Raw genomic sequence first — 24,845 nt, 5'->3', positions numbered from 1 at the left:
GACTAGTAAGTTTTATAAAGAAATTAAATTATTGCCGTTAAAATAATCTTAAAAAATATTGCAAAAAATAATGAAACATTTTAGTGTTTTATTTATTTATTTTTTAATATTCTGTTAGGAAAAAAAAGACAAGCCTTTAAAACTAAACTCAGTGGCGTGACAGCCCATAGAGGGCCAAGGCCTACTGTGCCCATCTCAGATTTCTTGACCTTGGGCTCTGGGGTGCAGGAGCAGATGTTCCAGTTAGGCGGTCCGCCGAGAGCGAAGCCCCCAGTGTTTAGTTCCCAAGCACGCTTGGCACTCATTTATCGATCCACTGACGGGATGAAAGGCCGAGTCGACCTTGCCCGGTCTCAGGATCGAACCCAGGACCTGTGGCACGGGAGCGGAGACAAGCCTTTAGGAGGATAATTAATTTGGAATTTTAAAACTCTATGAAACTCTTAGATGATTGTCTTTCTTAAAATAACTCATACAATAAAAAAAATCAAACCAATTCATTAAAAAGTTATAAAAACAATCCTTCTGGAATATAACTCAATAAAAGGTTCATCTGAGGTTAAATGAATGATTCACAACTATGTATTCTTAGTTCTTGATAACACTATTACAAATAGTCTACATCAGAATGGCGGTGTAAAAAACAAATAAAGGTTTAAAAAAAACATCTTTTTTAATGTATTTATACAATACAAACATACATACAAAAAGTAGATTTAAAAAAAAAATCAATTTTGTTTTTTTTAAAAGTCAAAATAAGATAAAATAAATTTCATTATTTTATCATGTTTATTCTAAAAAACACAAAATTAAATTTAAGTTTATTTGATTTAATTTAAATTTAAGTAAATTTAAGATTAAAATTTTTAAGGAAGTTAGAATTAGAATGATAGTAGCTTATTTTTCGTAACAGGAATTTAAAAAAAAAAAAAAAAAAAAAAAAAAAAAAATTATAGTTTCATAATATTTCATATTTACCAAATAAAATAAAAAATAATTCTGTATTGAACTAAATATAAAAATTATATAAATAATATTTTAAGTCGTATTACTAATTATTTCACTTGAAGTGACAGAAAATCTTCATTTCGACAGAGACAAATAAAATGTAATTAAAAAAAAGAGAGAGAGCTACAGAAATTTATTTTTAAAAGATTAAATAATAACTATTTTAAAAGTTACGTTTTGGCCCACAAATCTTGCTTTATGTTTATATTATAAAGGAAATTGAAATAGCATAAGTTATTATTATACTAGAATTTAATACAGAAAGGAAACAAGTTATATTATTCTACAAGTTTGCACTTTATATACAAGTTATTATTATACTATAATTTAATACAGAAAGGAAACAAATTTTCTTTTATTTCATAAAAAATTTATGTCACCGAACAGTTTATGATCAGTGTATTGATTTTAGTAGGTGATACACGATAGTATTTCCTTATTTTAGTGCATATAAGTTGCAAACTAACTTAATTAGATTATTAAAAAAAGTGAATACAGTAACAAAAATAAAAAATAAATAAAAATACGATTTATCTTCAAAAAAAAGAGAGCTAAAATTTTTGAAATTTGATTTTAAGTTGAATATTTATTTAATTATATTTAAGTAATAATAAAATAATTTATAATTATATTTAATACTTAAAAAAAATGAAATTTTGTTCACAAATAAAACAATTTCTATAAAAAATGACTCCTCTTTCTCTTCAATATACAGGTTTTTAAGAATATTAAAATATTTGCTTTCTTTGATTCAACCATACAACAGGGTTCCCACTCTTTTAGCAAAGCAAAAATTAAGCACTTTTAAGGACTTTTTATTGAAAAAATTAAGCACTTTTTTGAAAAATTAAGAACTTATGCAACCAGTGACAGTGCCAATTATTTACCTTTCTAAAAACACCAATAAAAAAACAATAATAATAAATAATTTTATTACAATGTAAGCACTGATATAATTGTATTAATTAACAGGGCTTGGCAAAGAAGTACCAGGCTATTTTTGCAAACCCGGGTCTGGTTTTTTGAAGAAAAAAATTTCAGATTGTTAAAAGTTAACGTCATTTAGATTATAAAAGTTAACACATTAAACTAATCAGTATTCCATTTTTAATGATTTCATTGAAATTGAATTGTAAAATTAAGTGTACAGAAATTAAGATTTGCAATTTTTTTCATGTATACTAAAAAAAAGTAAAAAAAAGAAATTTTTTCATGTATAAAAGCAATTTTTTTCATGCATACTAAAAAAAAGTAAATAAAGAAAATTGGCAAAAACATTGAAAAATTATTACAGGAAGTTTTTATATTTCGCTACTAGACCAGCAAACGTGTTATAATTACTTTTATGATGAACTTTAACAAAATTATTTCCAGCCAAACATGTTATTATGAATTAACTTTACATAATGTTACTAAACATTTTGGTGAAAAACATGAACTAATTTTAAAGCAACCAAAAATTTAACAAAAATTAAAAAACAGAGTTGCAATGTTAACTGAATAAAATGATTATTAAAATCTGAGGATCTTTTAGTTGAATAGATTTAAATTTTTATGCAACATTCTGCTTATCCTTAGTGATGGTAAAAAATTAAGGACTTTTAAAAAACTTATACCAAAATTAAGTACTCTTAAGGGCCCTTATTTTCCAAAATAAAAATTAAGCAGTTTTTAAGGACTTTTAAGGACCGTGGGAACCCTGTACAAGCTAAGATCAAGTGCGTTGAACCACGGAAATTGTTGGTTCGAAACTTCATATATTATTCAGTCTATATTATGATCGAGGTACAAAGAGTTAATAATACAAAATCTAGATTTCAGTTCAGGTTTAATCAGGTTTTGAACTCCAATCACAGTTTCAAAAAGGTTAGACCTTAAGAATAAGTATTTTTATAGTGGAAGAAGGTTCCAAGTGTAACAAACAATTGTTAAATAACTTTAGAAAGTCTCTCTTATGGCAACACACTCAAATGTCAAGAGTGTAAACACATGCCAGGAACAGTGTTGGAGATTTCTAGATTTCTCTGATGTTTTAAGGAAAAGAAATAAAGGCCACACAAATATCTCTATTTTTTAATAACTTTAACGGTACTCAAATTTAAAACAGTCGTGTGCAGAGGCATGCCTGAAGCAAATTCCATTGAAAAGAGGAATAAAACGTTAATGGGGCCCAAAGAATTAATAAAAAATTAGAAAAATTTTAATCTATATTTAATTCATTTTCATGCATTATAAAACTCATTATGTCCAACAAAATATTCTAATTTTTTTTTAAATGTAAGAGATATTTACATTTCAATGACCTGAAACTTCATTACACTTGTGTTGTCGTTAGCCATTAAGGCAAAGGGAGTGCAGTTGGGGTTGTTTTCAGCGGTGCCATCTATGGCCGAGAATTCGATTTCTATCGCACCCATACGTCACACCCATTTACAGGACAGACCCATTCATACAAGCATTCATTCATCTGCAGATGGTAATTTTGACCTGAACCGGAGAACAATCAATCCCCAATTCAGCATCCAGAGGTATAATTTGATACAGAGTGGGTAGTCAAATCTTTCAACAAAAAATAGGCATCTTTTAAGTACTTTTTAAGCACTCGAAAAATATTCTTAAGCACTATATACCTTAACAAAATGCAAAATAATTTTCAGACTTTATATCACCATGATAAAATAACTAGTTTCTGACAAAGAACTGTAAAATGATTGGCGCTTTCATACGCTATGGACCGACGGTATACCGAAATAGACTGTGGCTGAATGAATTGTGAAAACATTGAACAATGTAAAAAGCACTCTTTTGCGTAATACGTGGCGACATGATAAAGAAAAAATTCTCATTTTAGAAAATTAAAATTAAGCCCAATAAAATAGGGGCCTTTAAAAAACTATAATCGAAAGCACTTTTTAAAAATCACCATGTGTTATGACTGTTTTATGGGAGGACTTTGAGGCTCGACAGATTTAATGTCCACCCACACTTCAGCCGACTGGATTAAAATCCCACGAACATTTGTGTTAATATTACATTTTGTTTTTAAACTATTTTTCTGCTAAAAAATTTAACTTGATAATAAAAAATAATAATGAATTTAGCTTAATTGCTCTTAACTATCAGATGCCCAACACGGATAGGAAAAAATCCAGTAGATTTTACGAAATAATATAAATTTAATGAAAATTGTTACAAAATATACTAAATATTTCACACATAGGGATTTTTATACCCATCTAAACACAAAAACTGCAATATTTTCCAGTTATGATTTCACATTAAATGATGTTGAAATGTTATATGTGTATAATGTTTATTTATAATTTTGAATAATATAGGCATTTAACTGATTAAAGATAATTAACTGAATTTTATAAATTAGGCTGGCTTCTTTTATGTATTAGTGCAGGGGTCTGTCTAGGTTTTTCTGAGGGGTACTTATTTTGTGACAATTTAGACATAATTTGTGAAAATTGAAAATTGTATGAAAAAATAAACACAAAAATATGGATTTATCGTTTCTTCCGGGATAGAAAATTAAATTTTAAGAAAAAGTATTTTTTGAAACTACAGTTTTGTTCTAAAGTTGAATTTGTGAAGATACTGCTAAACGGTAGTAAATTTGGCCTGGACAGTGACACTTAAATATTCAAGCAAGAAATAATCTGCACAAAAATTCTATTTCAATACAGAATTTTTTAAGGAAACTTGCGCAATTTTAGGGAATTTTTAAAAATGTACAAAAATTGGGAGAATTTTATTTAAACCAGTAGACCAGGAGAAAGTGGCAAACTCCAGTAGAGTTGGCAGCTATGCTATAAGCTCACCACCCTCACTGAAATAGAAAAGAAATATTGCATACAAGATAAGGCGAAGAAGTCCACAGCATTGCTCCAACTGCACCCAGATAGGCGATGCTCTTCAGGTGATTCACTTCTATGTTTCTGATGCTCTCAATCTTTTCCCTGAACGCCTCCTCCCACGCATACAACTTCAATACTTTGATTCCAGAGAGAACCTCATTAATCAACTTCACTCTTTCGTCTTTACATTTCATTTGTTTCTCCTGCAACACACACACAACAATTATACTTAAACACTCTAATCAAACTAATTTACAAATTCAGAAAAAGACAAAATAAGTAAGTAGCATTAAAGTAATAAATAAAAATGGAAAAGCGTTCAAAGCAGTTAAAACCAAATTTGTTTTATTTTAATTCAGTAAGTCAGAAATACAATAGCAGAAAATGATAAAAAATTTAAGATATGTTTGTTAGCAGGAGAGCATTTCATCGGGGAGGGGGACACTGCCCCCTAACACAGGGGTGCCATTCTGTTGTCAGTGGTGAAACCAAAAACTGACAGTGCCCATAATGGAAAAACAAACAAGAAAAAACAATTTTAAAAAAATTTAAATTTAAATGCAAAGAAATATTAATGACAAACAATCAACAGTTTAAAAGTACACAGAGTAAGACTTAATACTGATACAATCACAAATAAGAAAAATAAATAAAGTTACCGTTAGAATAATCAAATCAAATTAAAATATAAATTGCCAAATCATTAAGAAAACTTTAGAAATAAATCAAGAGTTGAGCCCTTTTTGAAAAATGAAAGAAAAAACATTCAATGAGTATAAATCTAAAAAAAGTGATCAATATGCTTAAGTATGGAACAACAACAAAAAACCTAAATTTCGCCGCCTATTTATGCGGGCTTCCATATCAGACAAATTCTTTGAACATCTTTAAAATATTTTGAATTAAAAAATTACAGTAATTAAATACAGTATGAAAAGGATTTAATTAAAAAAGAAAATTATTAATTAGTTCTTTCCTACAGATAACCTTTCAAGTGCTGAAAAAACACGGAAATGCAAACATATTACTGTGGGATAACTTTCTCGCTGCCGTAACTTGCATGTATTTTGAAAATATTCTTCAGCATTTGAAACTTTATGGTTTTTTCTAGATTTACCTGAAATCCTACTCTTTAAATTTTTAATTACCATTTATGAAAACAATTTGCCACAAGGGATTTCTTAGGCAGTATAAAGTGATGTGGTGTTCATTTTAATACAATTTTTTTTAAACATTAAAATTTCTAAATTTAAAAAATTGTTTTCATGTCAATCATTTTTAAAATTAAAAAAAAGCAATAACTGAAAATTTAGGGGGGGAAAACGTTAAAAACTACTTTATAGGAAGAATATAGATTCTGAGAAAAAGCATCACTTTTGCATGGACTAAGACTATCCCCACTGATTGCAACTATAATAAATGTTTGAAAGTGAATATGTTGTGTGTGCAAATAATATATGCACTTTTAGAAACCTTGTCAAAATGAAGTAAAGCACACTGGATGTTAATGGCCAGAATAACTTATACAAAATCAAAACCTTTTGAACCAGTGTTAACAGTTTGAACCAGGGGAATAAAAGCATGAAAACTTGTTTTCCAGAGAAAAGCAACTATTAAAAAAAATCAAATAAAAGTTTTATTCAGTTAATTTTAATGTGGGCGTGCCTCTCCTTAAAAGTGATTTGTTATAAATTCATATTTTTCTCCTTTGTGACCTCTAATGTACAATTTTACTTAATATGACAAATATTCTAAGAACATACATTAACAGGGGTGGTTGTGACACAAACTAAAAAACCCCGAAAATGTTTATGAGTAAAAACTTGATCAGATATCAATTTATATACTATTCACAGTTAATGTAATTTTTTTATAATTAAATTACTTATCAATAAAGAATAATCACACTTTTATAGTAACTAATTTAAAACAAAAAACTTTGCTCTTACAAGAATCGCGATATTGGATTTAAAAAACACATGAATATGAATCGCGATATTGGATTTTAAGAACGCGAAAATACAAATATTATTCGCATTATTAGATTTTTGAATCGCGTAAATAAGAATCGCGATGCACATGATTTTTTAGATCCAGCGAATAGGAATAGCAACATCTGATTTTAAACTCGCTTGAATATGAATCGTGATGCAAGATTTTCTAATCACATGAATACGATTCACAATGAATAACTTTTAAATTAAGTAAATACGAAAATCGATGTTGGATATTAAAATTGCGTGAATATGAATCTCAATGTTAGAGGATTCCGGCATAGTTTCAAAAATTATAAAACTATGAAAACCCGACAAACCAAAATTTATAATTGCGGAAGAGTCACGTGTTTAAAAACATGTTTACGCGATTTAGTGAAGGTTTCAAAATTTAAATTCTAGACGGTAGACCTTAATTCTTTAAATTTAAAATTGAGGTGAAAATTTCGTCGGATTCTGGTTCGTGGAAGTCCATAATTCAATGGTCTTGAGCAGTGACGTAGTAGTATGTTCGAGGGGGCTTATTGGTTAAGATATATATATATATTCTTAACGTTTAAATTACAAAAAAATGAATAATGAAAACCTTTTTATTAGGAGTACAAACCAGTTCCGTTTTCAAAATATGGCTCTAGCTGTTATGAATGTTTCATAGCGGCAGCTGGTTTCGGTGGTTTCAGAGAGGTTAGACATCTGTCAATAATATTCTATTTATATCACCTTGAGCTTCATACAAAAACCCTATTTTTTACTTTGTTGAATATGTAAAATTTTGTGGTAACTAAGCACCATTTGCGGGAGGTTTTATGTTTATGCTTTAATTGTAAGAAAAGTGCAGCTGAAGCACATTGAATGCTTGTAGAAGTTTATAGTGACAATGCTGCAACTGATAAATACTGTAGGGAATGGTTTTGACGTTTCAAGAATGGGGAATGCTGAATGAAAAATGGTGAATGATGTTGTATACTATGATCTGCTATAATCTGGCCGGGTGACCGGTACAGGCTACAATTGATTTCTTTGAACAGTGCATTGTGAGAAAAACGGCCAGAATACAACGAGCAAAGACATGACAAAGTTATTCTTCTGCATGATAACGGTCGGCCTCGTGTTCACCGGACATTGCTCCTTCTGATTACTGGTTGCTTCGACGGATGCAGCACGATTTGGCAGGTCACCGGTTCACTTCTTTTGCAGAAATCGAAAATTGGTTCCTAACTTGGATCGCCTCAAAAGACAAGACATTTTTTCACGGTGGAATTCAAAAATTGCCAGAGAAATGGGAAAAAGTAGTAGCCAGGGATGGACAATACTGTGATTAATTTGTTTATTCATTTTGTTCTGAAATAAATTCCTTTTTGACCACAAAAAAACGGACTGAACTAATTTGTACACTCAATATATATCTACATCTCACTTACAATACAATATCTCATTAGTCAAGTAATGTTTAATTTTGGAGGGGGTTTTGTTCCCCAAACCCTCCCCCAAAACTACGCCACTGGTCTTTCTGCAAAAAAAATCACATGCCTTGTTACTAGTTTCTAGATCTGGAGGGATTATACGAAGGAATGCCATCACTATTAAAGACAGAAGGAGAAGATAGTAGTACCTGTCTCTTTTTTGTTTGTTGTGCAATGACCGCATTGATTGGGATGAGGATGAGAGACATGCCAAATCCTGCCAACACAGAGTATCCAAGAATCCTGAAGAGCATGAAAAGAGCAACAATGATTTGAAGTGGGGCTGACCAGATGAGATTAATGTAGATCATGAGATCCATGAATCGTTGAGAATCCACAGACATCAGGTTCACTATTTCACCAACAGTGAATTCTTTCCTGGCAGCAGATGACATCACCAGAGACTAAAAAGATAAAAAATCATTACATTACTTTGAAATTCACTACCTTCTGCATGGGTCGATACAGGCGATTTTCAAGAACAAAAAAAAATAGATGTTCAAAATTTTTAAAACCTATCAAAAATTTTAAAGAAATTTTTATTGTCTATGACTATTATTAAGTGAAGCTCAGAGCTTATGAACTTTCTTACTGAAGAGCGTGATTAGAAATTTACACTTCAAAATACTTATTTTTATTTTAAATTGGGACCTCCTTTGTATGTATACATTGTATAGAATAATTTTTATCATTAGACTAGAAAGTATCATTCAAACATAAAATAATTGCTGTGTGATTTAGGGCTCCCCATAAGAAACTTGTTCTCTCTTCTAATCGTAACATTTGCAGGTCGAAGTTATGGGTCACCAGTGGCTACAAGGTGACTAAATGTAACAAATGACAATTAAAGAATTGTCTGTCAGACACTACCAGATTGCCACCTGTTTCATCGAAAATGCACTTTCGAAAATTATCTTTCATCGAATCTGATAAATTTCATTGTTAGGGTTGTCACTATGGCAAACAGCATAGACTATCCTTTAGTCATAGACAATATAAAGCTATAAAACCGGGTGAGCTAATCCGCATTGACTTGTGTGGTCCAATGTAAACAACATCAGTAGGTCACTTTTTTTTTAAAGATGATTTGAGTGGATGTGTTTCCGATGTATTTTTATAAGATAACTTTAAAAAAAATAGTTTCTCTGTGTGAAAATAAACAATCACAAAGAATAAAAGCATTGAGAACGGTGAACATAAATCATGATTTTAAAGATTTCATTCAAAAAAAAAAAAAAGCATTAAATCTCCTTACACTCCCAATCAGAATGGGAGAAACATGATGGAAATTTCTAGATCATAAAAATTACCTTTGTTTTGGTGGACTGAAGCAATTAACACTGTGTATCTTTTAACTAATAATTAAATAGATGAGCACGAACGAACACATTTAATAACCTGAAGAGTTACAGAAGCATGAAACAGTTAATAAAAAGTTATAGTTAACATAGCTGATGCCACAAACACAGCTGTGTATATCACAGAATTGTGGGCCGACACGTCGGACCCCTGAATCTAGTCCATACAAACTGTGGACTGGTAAACACTAAAGTACTTTAAAATTTTAGGCTCAGAGAGACATATCTTTGTGTAACAGAGCAATTGCATTAGAAACTTTCTCCCAAAGGGGTTAAAACAATTTTTAATTGGATATGATAGGAATTCAACACGTCATCGACTCTTGCATCAAAAACTATAAAAAGTTTCAAGAAATTTACTTAATGAATGCTCAAACTCAGAGCTTCATCCACAATTTCATCTGATTAGTTTAAATATCAAGTTCACTGATTATGAAATTGAGCTTGATCCAGTAGAAAATGCAAATGATGTACTGAATGAACCACATGAAAAGGAATCCATACCTGTCAACTTTTACGCATTTGGAGTAAAATTTTATTTCTATATTTAAAGTGGTAGTAAAATGTATGTTTTCTATATATTTCTTGCATTTATAAACTTATTTTTGTAATCTTTTTGACCACCACTATTTTTTTAAAATTAAGCATATATATCAATATGTAACATTATCGTGAAAGTCCGCATTAGCTTTTTCAAAATAAAGTGCATGTTTCTGCCTAAAATTGTAATTTAAATTAAATTTTACTACCACTGGGAAAAATCATCCTCGAAAGGATTGAAAGTTGGCAGGTATGGGAATCCCATAGTTTGAGACATAGAAATAAAATTTAAGAATTCCTAAACGTTATGATCTGCTACATTTCAGATTTTCAAATTCATGACTTTTCACAAATAATTCCAAGAATTTTTCATGACTTAACGAAGTGACAATTTTCTCTGACAAAAACACAACAATAGGGGCAAGGTTGTCTCGACTTTTTGTCCCTATGTCGATAAAATGAGTACCGAGCATGCTTGGGAACTAAACACTGGAGGTTTCGCAGTGAGCTGACCACCTAACTGCAGCGTCTGCTCTTGCACACCAGAGCCCAGAGGTCAAGAAAATTGAGATGAGCATAGTAGGCCTTGGCCCTGTAAGGCCTGTCACACTACCAGGTTAAGTTTTTTTAACCTTGAAGATTGTAATGCAGTCAAAATTGCAGCAGATTCTAATGTTATTCTACCATCTAAGCCTGATATAATTTCAGAAGTAATTTGTGTACTGTATCGCGCAGCTATTGGATCACTATTAATCACTGTTGGATTTCAACTAACACATGCATTACATATGCTGTAAATCTTTTAAAAATAGTTCGTAGGTTTCGAAATGGTTATAGCAAAATGCATTGCAATGGTGCAAAAATAATTACAAAATATTTAACAGCGACTACACATCATGGTATTCAGTATATCAGAAAAGTTTCTATCTCACTCTGACGTTAAGATACCAGAAAATTTACCACTGGATATGTTACCATGTTATCAAGTGGTATCATAACATGGTGTACTAATAGGACAATCTTCTGTATCAACATTGACCACAGAATCATAATACGTAGCAACATCTACAGCTGTTAAAGAAATTGTGTGGATTCGCCAATTGTTACGTGACATAGGAGAAACATCAATGCATGATACATATGGTGTTTCTTTTAATAATCAAAGTGCAATAAAAAAAACTGTTTATCAAAAATGCACCAAACACATCATTATTAGATTCCAACTATACATGTAAGAAGTACCAGTGTAAAACTGCAAAGAGCTTCCAGAAAATGTTCATTTATCACTAAACTGGCTCGGCTTCTTGCTGCACACTCCCTCCGCAAAATAACTTTGCTAATGATGAGGAAGCTTACAGATCTCCCTTTATGTGTTGTATTGGTTGGTGGCACTGGGACAGTCTGTTTAATCACCTTGAGTTGTACAGACTTACCTATACCGGGCCACCAATGTGGGGAGAGGAGTTTTTGACAATGTCAACCTTCATCTATGAAAAGCAACATAGAATCAAGTTAGCATGTTTTATATACCAGTGAATTGGAACTGCAATTTTGTGGTAGACATACTACAGTACTCCCCCACCAGAATCTAATCAGTGATAGAATTCGATGAACGGATACCACTAGTTGATTCATTGCAGTTTTGTGATAAGCCAGGAGAGCTGTATTAAGATCACCGTACTTTTTTTTAGTGCTGATCATGAGAGCTGTATTAAGTTCATGTCTTGATAGCTCCTGTGTTGCCATTAGCAGTCAAGTGTATACAGGCCGACGTTGTGTATGATTGAAACTGAGTAGCTACAGCGCTAAATGTCGCAGTCACAAGTAGCAAGTCAACTGTTCAATGAGGACAATACATCGAAGTGGGAGTTTCTGTCAAGGTAGGCATGTTCACATCACGTCCAGGACACCAATGTGGGGTACCATTTCATAGATGTAGGTTGACATGGTTGATAACTAATAATCCCACAATCTCAACAGTAATGAACAGTTAACTGGTAAGTCCACTAAAGCTTTACCTAGAGACAAATTTGAAAAACTTGAAACTTTCATAAACTATCTTGCTAGACTTTAATTCTTTTTAATTGTTTTACTTTTTAGAGATGTGAGAATTTGGAGGAGGGGTGCTGAAATACAATTCTCACTAGCAGTGGCCCCATCCCCCCCCCCAAAAAAAAATTGCGAACTTCCCCCTTCCATGTTAGTTTGTTCGAAATAGTGCTACTTTGTTTGCATTGCCAGTTGCTTCTTTTATTTATGTACTTAAAAAAAAATTCTCGTCTAAATTCTCCCCCCCAAACAATTCGTTTTATTTCGTGTAAAAATTCCCCCCCCCCAAGCTTTAAGTGGACGCATCGTGCGCCCACCTTCCCCCCTGATGGGGGCCCCTGCTCAGAAGTCTAAATCATTTATTGAAGCTAAATTTATTATTTATTTAATCGTATCCAGGATTATTTTAGTTTTAAGCATCTAGCAATTTCTTTTTATGTTGAAGTTTGTTTTTGGTTCTACATGGCTTTGAACTTGTTTTTTTGTAAGAAAGAAATAGACCACATTTTTCTTTGAAAAGATAATAGAATGAGTCATTGAATAGAAATGAATCTTGTATTGTTTACAAAAGTTTTTTTTTTAAAAAAAGTGCTTCAAAAGAAATATCTTATTAATATCAAGTTTTTTAATTGTTTAGAATTCTCAATTTTATAAAAAAAATGGCTACATATTATACAATGACCACTGTCGAAAATGCTAAAACTGATCACAGACCAGTAGTAAAATTTTTTTTTTTGTTTTATGCTAACAATCAATAATTATCTTAGAATTTTTTTTTTAAATATTTACATCAATATAATAATTATTAAAATTCTTAAAAATTGTTGAAGAAAATTTAATTGAAATAAAAAACTCACCTTCTGATAAATAATAGTAATTAAAGATGTTCGAATACGCATTCCTAGTACATACATAGACTGGAAATAATGACCCAAAATCAGAGACTGTACTTGACCATTTATGTAAAACAAAGCAGCGTAGAAAATGCCCATCCATAATGGCTCATCAGATTTGACAAAATTTATAATCAAACTAGAAATTATAGGAAAGTTTCAAAGAATAATTTAAGAAAAACAAATCAATAAAACAATTTTTTAAATGAAATATCCTCTCTTTTAAATACATAGTTGGGAAAATCATTTTTACTACCGAAAGAATATACTTAAATACGATTCATATTTTATGATTTATAATAGTATGAATAATAAGAAACATATGATCTCTATTTGTGTGAACATAATTAAATTACAAGGGCCACGTTAAGATGTCACTCAATCAAAAATATTATTAGGCAAATTTCTATGCCTTTATTAACTAGAACTTTGTTTGCTTTTTAATTATACACTTGATTACATGACATTTAATTTCATTGAAAGAAAGGTTGAATTTAATGCCTTATTAAGTTAGAAAAGATTTCATTGAGCCTAGAACCTAGGACCCAGTTTTTTAATTGCAATTTGTTTGTTTACCCCCTACAAAATACAAGAATATAGCCTATAATATTAGAAAAAAAAATTATTACATATTAAATTTTAAAAAATATTTTATTTGATTTAAAAAAAAAATTGTGGTTGACACTTCTGTTACTTTAAATTAGTAATATGTATATTTGTTATTTTTAAAAGTATCTTGCAGAAAGATATTAGTTGCAGTGAAATATGCTGCAGAATCCAAATATGCTGCAGAATTCCAAATTTTTTGCCACTTTAAAAATTTTAAATAAAAGGATTTTAGGGTGAGCATTGTTTTACAAGCATAAATAAGCAAATCTCCTTTAAGTTAAACATATGAACAGTTCCTTATATGATAAATGAAGAAGATAATGATAAATGAAATGAGAAGTCTCCACATTACCCACTAAAAAAAAACTTATGCACGGGTCTGTCAAAGTTTTTTTGAGATGTACCTATTTTGTGAATATTAAGACTTTCATTTGTGAAAATTAAAAATATTAAAAAATCAACTCAAAAATAGGGTAAGGTAAGAAAATATTTTCAAAAATTGTCACTACCATTAAAAATTATTTATGACTGGTAAATTTCGATACATTTTTCCCCATATATTCTAAAATAATTTTGCTATTGTAAAATCTTGGGCTTACATTTGTAGGTACCCAAACTTAAAATTCCATAAAAATCATTGTCCATAGTTAAATATCAACTTGACTTTAATAAAAACATGCATTTAACAGTACTATCACTAAAAGCTATTTTCATTATGAGAACATTTCCAACTAGGTCATACAGAAAAAAGTTTCAGAGGAAAAAAAAAATTTCATGAAAAGTAAAGGTTTGATAGAATAAATTTACGATAGTATTTAAGATAATGTTTGAATGTTTAGAATAATGTTAGAATTTTAACTACCTGTGAAGTTTAGAGAGGGCTCGTCGCTTCATTTTAAAAAAATGCTCAGCGGAAAACGCCCGCTTTGATATGGCGTAAGCAACCCGTTAGGCTTACCACATTGCACTATCTGACCTTTTTTAAAAGCTCTTTTAAAAAGCTTTTTTCTTCCGGCGGAAAAGCTCTTTTCCATAGATTGCAATGAGATTAGGGTTTGCATGAGAACTTGCTTTTTTAAACGTATTTTGTAAAACTACCGTTTTTACTAAAATTGAATTTGTGAAGGTACCGCTAAACGGTAGTATATTTGCCCTGGACAGATCTCTGGTATGTAAATCAAAATCATAAAATTAAAATATAAGATTTATATAAACACTCTGAGAAGATAAATTTAATAAGTTCCCATTAAATTTAATTCTTCATTTGCAAGAGCCACTAGTGTTGCTCAGATTAAATATAAAAATTAAACAAAAGTACAAAATTTGATGGGGGGGGAAATAGAAAAATATTTGCTTTTAGAAATGAAATATAATAAATAAACTATGTTTATTAATTATATATAATTCTTATTAAATAATATTTATTATTAAATGATAACTAATGCAATACTGTGCGTATTTATTACTAAGTGATAACTTAAAAAGGGCCTTTAAATGCAAAATTTCTCACTAAGAGTCACTCACCCTGTGTGTATTAAAATAGAAAGATTTTTTAGAAAATAAAATTTTAAAAAATAATTATATTTATTACAAAAGTATATTTGATTTTAAAACCATCGTCAAACAGCCGACCCAATTTTAAGTTTATTTCTACCAATATTCAGCTCCGTAGCCTTGTAATTTTGAACCCAATCCAGAAGACAAGGGAACGTCTGGATCATGTATAGGGAGAATTTTGCCTTCATGGAGGACTTTTTAATGGAACTAACCCGCATTTGCATTACATGGATAAGAAAACCAGGAAGACCTTCCACGGTTTGCCTGACAACAAGGGGACTCTAACCCATGATTTCTCTACCACTGAAGATATTTTATCTCAGAACTGAGGTCGGTGCGATCTGGGTGCAGGATTTGAATCAGCCAGCTATCTCTTTGATTGGACCCAGGTCACCTCATTATTTTATTTTATAACCGTCGTTGAACAGACAACCCAATTTTTGGTTTATGACTACTAAAGTTCAACTCCGTAGCCTTGCCATTTTCAACCAATCCAGAAGACAAGGAAACTCCTGGATCAGTACCCACAGAGGTATTGATTTGTTATGGGAACATGGAGGACTTTGCAACCCGACAGATTTAACGTGCATCAGTCACCATTTACTAGACCGGCGGAATCAAACTCATAGGCACGGCTCTTTTAAAAGTATAGGCAAAATTTTTCTTAAGAGCATTACAAAAAGAGAATATTTAATGGGTCAAGCAAAATGTATTGCCTATAGCTCTGCAAAGTCTAGCAACCTGATCTTCAAAACCTGAAAGTATTATTCAGTTGGCAAAGCACACAAAAATCTCAAAATTAAAGAGAAGTCACTCACCTAAGAATGATAGGATTTGCAAACTGAAGTAAATCATAGACAAGTTTACTTATACTTCCAAATATAAAATATCCAGCATAGGTTTTAGCTAAAGATCTGATTATGTTGATTCTCTTCTTAGACTGATTCTGGACACCATTATGAAGAATGAAATCCACTTTGGTCTCCTCTTCTCCTACATCTTCACTCAGGGAAGTAGTCTTGTGGGTCCTGCAATGCAGAATCACATTACATTTTTTTTAATTTAAAAATTACACAATTAAATTCATATACAAACTCAAAACATTTTTGATTATTATTAAATTAATTTAAAAATAAACAAAAATGCATAGAAATTATCTATGAATATAAAAGTTTTAAAATAGTATGCAACAATTTTTACTTATAATTTATTTATTTATACTTTTTTTGTTGCTTAAATGGTATCAAAGATATGGGGAATTTCAATACAACAAAACAATATTAAGAGCACTCATACTGTAGTGTATCTACCACAACAAAAATACAATTCCAATTCCCTAGTATATAAGACATCTTAACTAGATTCTATGTTGCTTTTCATAGATAAAGGTTGACATTATCTATAACTTCTCTCCTCACATTGGTGATCTTCAGACGTAATGTGAACATGCCCACCTTGACAGAAACTCCTACTTCGTTATGAACATGCCTATCTTGACAGTGATGTCCACTTCTATTTGAGCACTCCTACTTCAATGGATGGTCCCCATTGAACAGTTGTCTTGCTACTTGTGACTGTGACATCATCAAGGATGTTCCCACTCAGTTTCGATCACACACAACATACAAGGTATACACTCTACTGCTAAAGGCAACACAGGAGCGACCACAACAGTGAACTTAATATAGCTGTCACGATCAGCACTCAAAAAGTATGGTGATCTTAATACAGCTCTCCCAGCTACTTACAAAACAGCAATGAATCAACTAGTGGCATCCCATTCATCGAATTCTATCACAGATAAAATTCTGGACTTCATTTAAGGCATATAAAAAATATACAATCTGGTCAGATTCTAAATCAGTACTATAATCTGTAATCAAGCCAGGCACGAAAAATTCACTCTCTCTCGGCTAAAATACAAAAATTACTCCTTAATACAAATATATTTATCTCATGGATTAAAGCACATGATGACAGAACAGGTAATGAAAATGCAGATGCCCTAGCTAAAATCACAGACTTCATTCATGGCATCTAAAAAATATACAATCTGGTCGGATTCTAAATCAGTACTATACTCTGTAATCAACCCAGGCACGAAAAATTCACTCTCGGCTAAAATACAAAAATTACTCCTTAATACAAATATATTTATCTCATGGATTAAAGCACGTAATGACAGAACAGGTAATGAAAATGCATATGCCCTAGCTAAATTATCGACAACTAAACAACAAAATTACTCATATCCCTTCCCGATCTCACATCTGAAGAATCAACTTCAGAACTCTTTATCACAAATTTGGCAAAATTATTGGAACAATTCAGAAAAGGGAAGAAGATTATATAAAATTATTAATAAAGTAGATTATCTTAAGACAATACCATCAAAACAAGAAATCTGGTTTCTAACTGGGCATGGTCCTTTTCCATGTTATTTTAAATATCTAAACATCTCAGATAATGATCACTGCACGTGCAGCCTTCTGGGCACTCCAGAACACTATCTTACTGAATGCATCTATACAACTTCATGGCGTACTCGTGCATCGAATATCACTAATCTGCCAACTTGGCAAGAACAATTCATAACTAACAATGCACTTAAAACCAAATTATTATTAGTAATGAATTTTCTTTCTGATAATAATATTCTAAAATTTTAAATATAAAAAAAAAAAAAAAAAATTATATATTTTGGAATGCTTACCTATATGTTGTAAATATTGTACATATCTTTTCTATTTAATTTTTTATTTATTAATATAACATTTTAATTACTTTCTTTTATTATTTAATACCTAAAAATCAAAATTTTAATGGAGAATTAAAAAAAAAAAATTTTTATTAATTTACTTTTCAAAATTCATTTATTGTCACTTTCTATATGTCATATATATGAGAAAAAATTCTTGTTTAAACTATAATTAATATTTCTGTATATTTGAAAACAAAATTTTAACCTCCTTTCTTTTGAAACTTTAAATAATTGATTGAGGTTGGCTGGAAGTAGTGGCCAGATGCGGATTATACGGGTAAGGGTTTTACTAACCTAGGTACGTATCCGCGTCTGGAAGGAAAGAAAGTGTATCTTGTATCTACCACTTACCACAGACTGGACCCGTTCCTTGGCTTGAGTGGAGCTGAACTAGTGGCCAAGTCTTGAGCTATATGGTTAAGGGTTTTTCATAACCTAGGTACATGCCTAGGGCCTTGGAGGGAGAAAAAAAAAGTATCTACCACTACATAATTGCAATTCACAAGTATATAAGACATGTTAACCTGATTCTATGGAGAGGTACCTTTCCATAAATGAAGGTTTACATTATCTATAACTTCTCTTCCCCACGCATATTTTTAAGCACGATTAAATTATTTTGGTAAAACATTTTTTTAGATTGCACAGACTATTCAGATTTTTAGAGAGAATCTTTCTGAATTGTTTGGACCAAAAAAAAAGTATGTTTATTTAGAAAAAGTAGGGGAGAAAGGGGCTAGTGGGGGCAATTTTTACAAATTTGCTAACAGACTAGAATTCTTTTTTTAATTCGAACATTTATCTTCTCTTTGAATGATATATGAACTAATTTCAATACATACACTAAAAAATAATTGTTTACGCATACACTAGCCCCATAACAAGGGTTTAAAATGGAAAAATCATTAAGTTGAGAATTTAACCTATTATTATCTATAAAATAGGACTCATTTTTTGCTAAAAATAGCTTTAAATAAGTAACAATGTATTAACAGTCAATGCGTAAGAAATATATTAACAGTTAAAGCGTAAATGTATCATGAAGTTGCAGTGCATAACAGCAACACATAACTATATATATATATACTTAAGTCTTGCAAAACAAATATCTTAAATATTGCAAGTAGAAAAAAAAGTGAAAAAAAATATTGCATTATCATTTAAATCCAGGAACAAACAACTCAAAGAGAAAATACTCAAATATATTTCATATTATTTTTTAATAAATCCTTTTTGTCTAACTAAGGTTAAAATTTTCACTTCAGTAAAATCAGTGGAGAAAACATTTGGCTTCATTGCATGGCGTGACCTTCTGTTTCTTTTAAAAAGTACATATACACTGAAAAGGAGTCCCTTAGAGAACGGGGGGAGGGGAGTTCAGTTAAAAAAAATTGTAAAAATTATGTGCTTGGAAACCATATTCTGCTTTATTTTAGGAGTAATAAAGTTATTAAATGGTGCATGCGTGCATACACACACAAATACATACAAGTTAAAAATATAGAGAAAACATGGAGAGAAAAAAATACTTTCTAAAAGAGAAGAAAAAAAATTTATTAAAATTGCTTTTAAAAAAATATTCACAAATTTAATCTTAATTTTCATAATCAATAAAATGTATGGGGGCTAAAGCACAACCACCTAGAGTAGAAGGCCTGGGAGCTTGTTTGTGACGTCACGATCAGAAGGCAGAAAAGGGCGTTGCTGTTTTCTACCTTCAAAGTGATCAGAGGAGGTTGTGAAGATATGCGGATAGTCGATTCCTTATTAGTTTTATTCGATTTATTGTTTTTTCTTTCAATTTCAAATTTTAAAATGAGCCAAAAGACGGAAAAAATCATGATGAAAAATAAATAAATTAACTCAGTAATAAATCTTAGATTAGTTTTTAAAAATTTTTTTGGATTACTTTCATAAGATTTAATCCAAACCTTTTTTTACGAATAAATTTCTATTTTAAACTATTTTAAGAGTAATCAATCATATTAAATAAATATCAATTGATTAAAAATAAAAATATTTTCCTAAGAATTGAAAATTATTACTTAACATTCATTGATGGAAACAAAATGTTATTGAAAAGAACACTTAAGAAAATAAAAGCAAATGTTTATCCTTTATAAACCTTTGAAATATTTATAGCCAATTTATATAATTATTCTGAAATTTTTTTACTTACTGCAGTAAATTGACAAATTAGCATCTGTCGGTCTAATTTCTTTCTATGTTCTTCTGTTTTACATACATGTGTTAAAAATGATTTTATGTGAGTTATTAAATAAGCTGAATCATTACTTTGATGATATAGACTAAGACTAGAACATTATGAATGAGGTAATTAAGTATATGAAGATTAATTTTATCATAAAGTATAAGTATGCTTTAAAATAATGACACAAACATATATATAGAACAAAATCTTTATTTAAATCAGTGAAGAGAAAATATGTATACAAAAGCAAATAAAATTTTTAAAAATTTTATTTTCAAACATATATCAATTATTATATCATTACTTGCAATTTCAAGATTACTATACTTCTGAAGAAAACATTGTAATTGTCATATATTTTTAAATGACCAAATTTCCAAACATTTTATTTTAAAACATAACGCCATATGGCAAACAAAAATTTGGAACCTTGAAAATTTTTTATTTTATTAATATAATTTCATTATAATCATGCTTGCAAGTTGAGGAAAAAAGCCAAGATTGAAATTTTTTTCTGAATAAAATTTCCAACTTACCACCTCGACATACAAGACATATGCAAAATATCTAGAAAGCTTTACCATAATATATCCAATTTATATACTGAACAAAAAATATTTGTCAACCTCTTCCTTTAATAAAATAACAGAAACATAAAAAGTACACCAGTATAAATAAAGAAAGCAATTTTTACTTATTAAATTATATCATTACTTGCGATTTCAAGATTACCACACTTCTGAAGAAAACATACTGTGATTGTCATATATTTTTAAATGACCAAATATCCTAACATTTTACTTTATCAATATAATTTCATTATAGTCATGGGTGCAAATTGGGAAAAAGGTCAAGACTGAAAATTTTTTCTGACTAAAATTCCCAGTATACCATCTCGACATACAAGACAGCAAAATATCTAGAAAACTCTACCATAATACATCAAATTTATATACTGACCATTATCTATTAATCTCTTCCCTTAATAAAATAACAGGAGCATAAAAAGTACACCAATATAAATAATGAATGAAATTTTTACTTATTAAATTATATCATTACTTGCAATTTCAAGATTATCACCAGTATCTATACTTCTGAAGAAAATATATGGCAAATGTCATATATTTTTAAATGACCGAATTTCCAAGCATTTTATTTTAAAATATAACCCCAGAAAGCAAACAAAAATTTGGTAAAAAAAATTCATGGATAATTCAAAATATCTGCTTACATACTGTATTTTACCGTGTATGTTAATGAAACAATCTTTTACGAAAATGCTGACAGTTGATAAAACTGTTAATATACTGTAAAAGTAAAACAATAAATTACTAATGATTGTACAGCAGGCAAATGTATAGCCCTACATTTTATTTTAAAACATAACCCCAGAAGGCAAACAAAAATTGGCTAAAAAAATTTCATGGATAATTCAAAATATTTGATTACATACTGTATTTTACCGTCCATGTTAATGAAACTATCTTTTTTGAAAATGCTGATAGTTGATAAAACTGTTAATATACATGTAAAAATATAACAGTAAATTACTAATGATTGTATAGTAGTTATTAAAAACTTTATCATATATGAACCATTCAAATTACCCGACACTTTTGCTCTGGTAACAACATATTTTAAAAACTTGTTGTTTATTCGAGGGAAGAAAATGAAAAAGGATAGTAAATTAAATAAAATATTGAATGAAATGCAGAAATTTCAATACATAATCTAAAATATTCCACTTACTTTTTAAATACCATTCTATACTTTAAATTAAATCTGGAGTTAAATAAATTGTCAACTAAATTTTCCTTTTCGAAAAAAAAAAAAAAAACACAAATATCTCGTACTTATGGAACTTTGAACTATATTTAGAGGATGATAAGAAATATATACTAGCGAAAACAAAATTGTAGTTTTCTTATGAGATGTACCACAAAATATAATGTAAATAATGCAAGTAGTTGCCTTACATCACCCAATAATTAAAACTAAGTTAAGTTTTAAAAGTAAACAAGAAGTTCATGAAAAAAAAGACTATTATTTACAATGCAGTTTTAAATTTTTTAAACATTTTAGATTAAATTGAAGCTTTTAATTCCTATGACCTTCCTATTATTTATTTTACAATTTATGATAATAATTAAATATTTATTTTTAAAAGTCTTGACGTAATTAATCATTTTACAATAAACAATAATAATTATATATTTATTTTTATAAGGGGTGATGAAAAACAATCTACTTTTGGAAAGCAAAAGTGATAATCCTTGTTAATTTAAACATTACAATAAATCTTTAGAAATTTAAGCAAATATTCTTAGTTAAAAACAAATTATAAATATTTTTTGCATAAATGAATCACATAACAATAGCTGCAGCTGTGTGTCTTGGAGAAACCAAGATACTGACTTTTTAAGATTATCATCATAGTTCCCTGGGCACAAGATAAAGCAACAAACTTAAAACCATGCTTGATGCCTGAAAAATAAACAGACATTAAGACTCATGGCTGAAACTAAAATATTAATTTATCAACATCTACCTTAATTTGTCATTGGAATAATGAAAATAAAAAAAAAATTGTTTTACTTCCCAAAAAATATGTAAAAAAATTTTTCTTAGTTATCCGATTCTTAAATAAATTTTCTTAAGTTTTGGTTAACATAAATGAAGTTCTGCTGCATATAGTTAACAATCTCTAAAATAAGCGTTCAATGAAATAATTTATTTACTAAAATTTTCTTGATTCCAAATACTTCTTCTAAAAGTATTTTAACAGCACGCAAGAACTATTAGTAAACAATGACACCAAACCTTGATATAGTATTAAAAACTAATATTTTTATCCCCAAATATTGGTACATTTAGAAATTCTTCTATATTAAAATTCTTCTCAGGCATATTAGATTTAGTAGCTAAATATCAACAAATGTAAATTCTATCAATATTCATAAGCTAATCATATCTGGTACTTTTTACTAAAATGTGTTTAAATTTAATTACTACCAATTACTAAAATTAATATATTTTAATATGCATTCTATAAATCTATAATTCAAACATACTGCAATGTATAATTTATAAATTAAGATATATCACAATTCTAGGGCTATTTAAAATCTTGAGCAGAAGCACAATAAATATTGTACTAACAATTTCTAAGTCCATTTCAATCGCTTAGTTTCATTTAAGATGCTTTAGCTCATGAAGTATGAATAAAAAACACAATCGAATGCTTTTGTAATTTTATATTTGAATACTAAATTAAGTTATTTCATAATTCAAATGCAATTAGATCAGGTAACACGTATAAATACATTAGAGACTCAAATAACGAGTCACAACATAACAACAATTAAAGTTAAATTAAATACGTAGTTTCAATCTGAATTCAAACTTAATTTACAACATATTAGAGATAAATATATTGTTATCAAACATAACACTTTAGTAAAATAAAAATAGCATCTTTTACTTACTTCGATATCTCTTTAATCAAACTTTATATGTTGACAACATTCATAGTAATAACGTTTACGTCCAGGAATGGCGTTCTCACCGAGGAGCTACCCGCCTACAGACGCTACCTTCTGATCGTGACGTCACGGGGTTGAAATCGCTCAGCCAGCAGGCCTTGACCTTCTAGTAGGTGTTGGCTAAAGCCCCTTCAGCAGTCCCTGATATAGTGTATATATAGTTTGTTCACCAGGTGTTGGCACTTGGCTCCACCACCTTGGACGAAGAGTTTATTTCACACAGGAGTAAGAAGAGAAACACCTCCACCCTTGAAATGGAGACAATCCTTAATGCGCGCCAAACACAAACAGTGGCTTCTTTTTCAGTCACTTACTTCGCTTTAACATCTGCTATTATACCTTTCGTTACTCCAGCTAATTAAATATATTTTAAATTTAAAAACTGATGTTTTCCCAGCAGAATGTCTCAAAAAGGACAAGCTATTCACTCAAAAGACAGAAATATAACAAATGGCACAAAATATGAAATTTATGAAATATTAATTAAAAAAATGCACATAAAGATAAACCTTTTTGTCATACGATCGCCAAATAGCAACCATGTTCAGGACGATTCACATCCTTCTCCCAAAAATAGCAAAATAGTATCATCGGATACCACGTGATGAAGGCGGAGCCAAGTGCCAACTTCTAGTGAACGAGCGAGTGTAATGCAAAAATAATCAATGAAATCACACAATAAAAATCAACCTACTTGTCTGAAGGCGTGGATTTCTGAAACTTGGAAGCCTGATAATTTCTCTGAAAGTTTTCAAAAACAGCTTTTGAGCAATCATCCGGACTAAGACCCCACAAGTCTTCGGCTGTCAGAGGCTTCTTCCAACCTAGAACAGCCAACCTATAAAAATGGGGGGGGGGAATATATTGCTTATGCATAACAGTCACAGGAAAGCAACCAACCATTAAACTTACTTATTGAACCACCAGAATAAAAGCTTGGACAAAAAGGAAGCGTTTATTTCAGGATTATCTTTCTGAAAAGATGCACAAATA

At 29.9% G+C, this 24,845-nt stretch overlaps 1 protein-coding gene across 9 annotated transcripts in view; it reads right to left on the bottom strand.

Annotated features, from left to right (window-relative positions):
• The window catches only part of LOC107436625 (multidrug resistance-associated protein 1), a 158,432-nt gene that overhangs the window by 52,585 nt on the left and 81,002 nt on the right, over positions 1–24,845 (bottom strand). For all 9 annotated transcript variants that reach the window (XM_071178175.2, XM_071178172.2, XM_071178180.2 and 6 more), the window contains 6 exons: positions 24,765–24,826; positions 24,547–24,690; positions 16,153–16,362; positions 13,133–13,307; positions 8,478–8,732; positions 4,871–5,074 (listed from right to left, as the gene is read on the bottom strand). In XM_071178175.2, coding sequence (XP_071034276.1) covers positions 4,871–5,074; positions 8,478–8,732; positions 13,133–13,307; positions 16,153–16,362; positions 24,547–24,690; positions 24,765–24,826 — 1,050 coding nt within the window. The remainder of the gene's footprint in view (positions 1–4,870; positions 5,075–8,477; positions 8,733–13,132; positions 13,308–16,152; positions 16,363–24,546; positions 24,691–24,764; positions 24,827–24,845) is intronic.

This window comes from Parasteatoda tepidariorum, chromosome 1, assembly GCF_982258835.1.
Source record: "Parasteatoda tepidariorum strain Cologne lab strain chromosome 1, Ptep-v5.0, whole genome shotgun sequence".
Classification (NCBI taxonomy): Eukaryota; Metazoa; Arthropoda; class Arachnida; order Araneae; family Theridiidae; genus Parasteatoda; species Parasteatoda tepidariorum.
The sequence above is the reverse complement of the archived record's forward strand: the minus strand, read 5'-3'. Positions and strand labels throughout refer to the sequence as shown.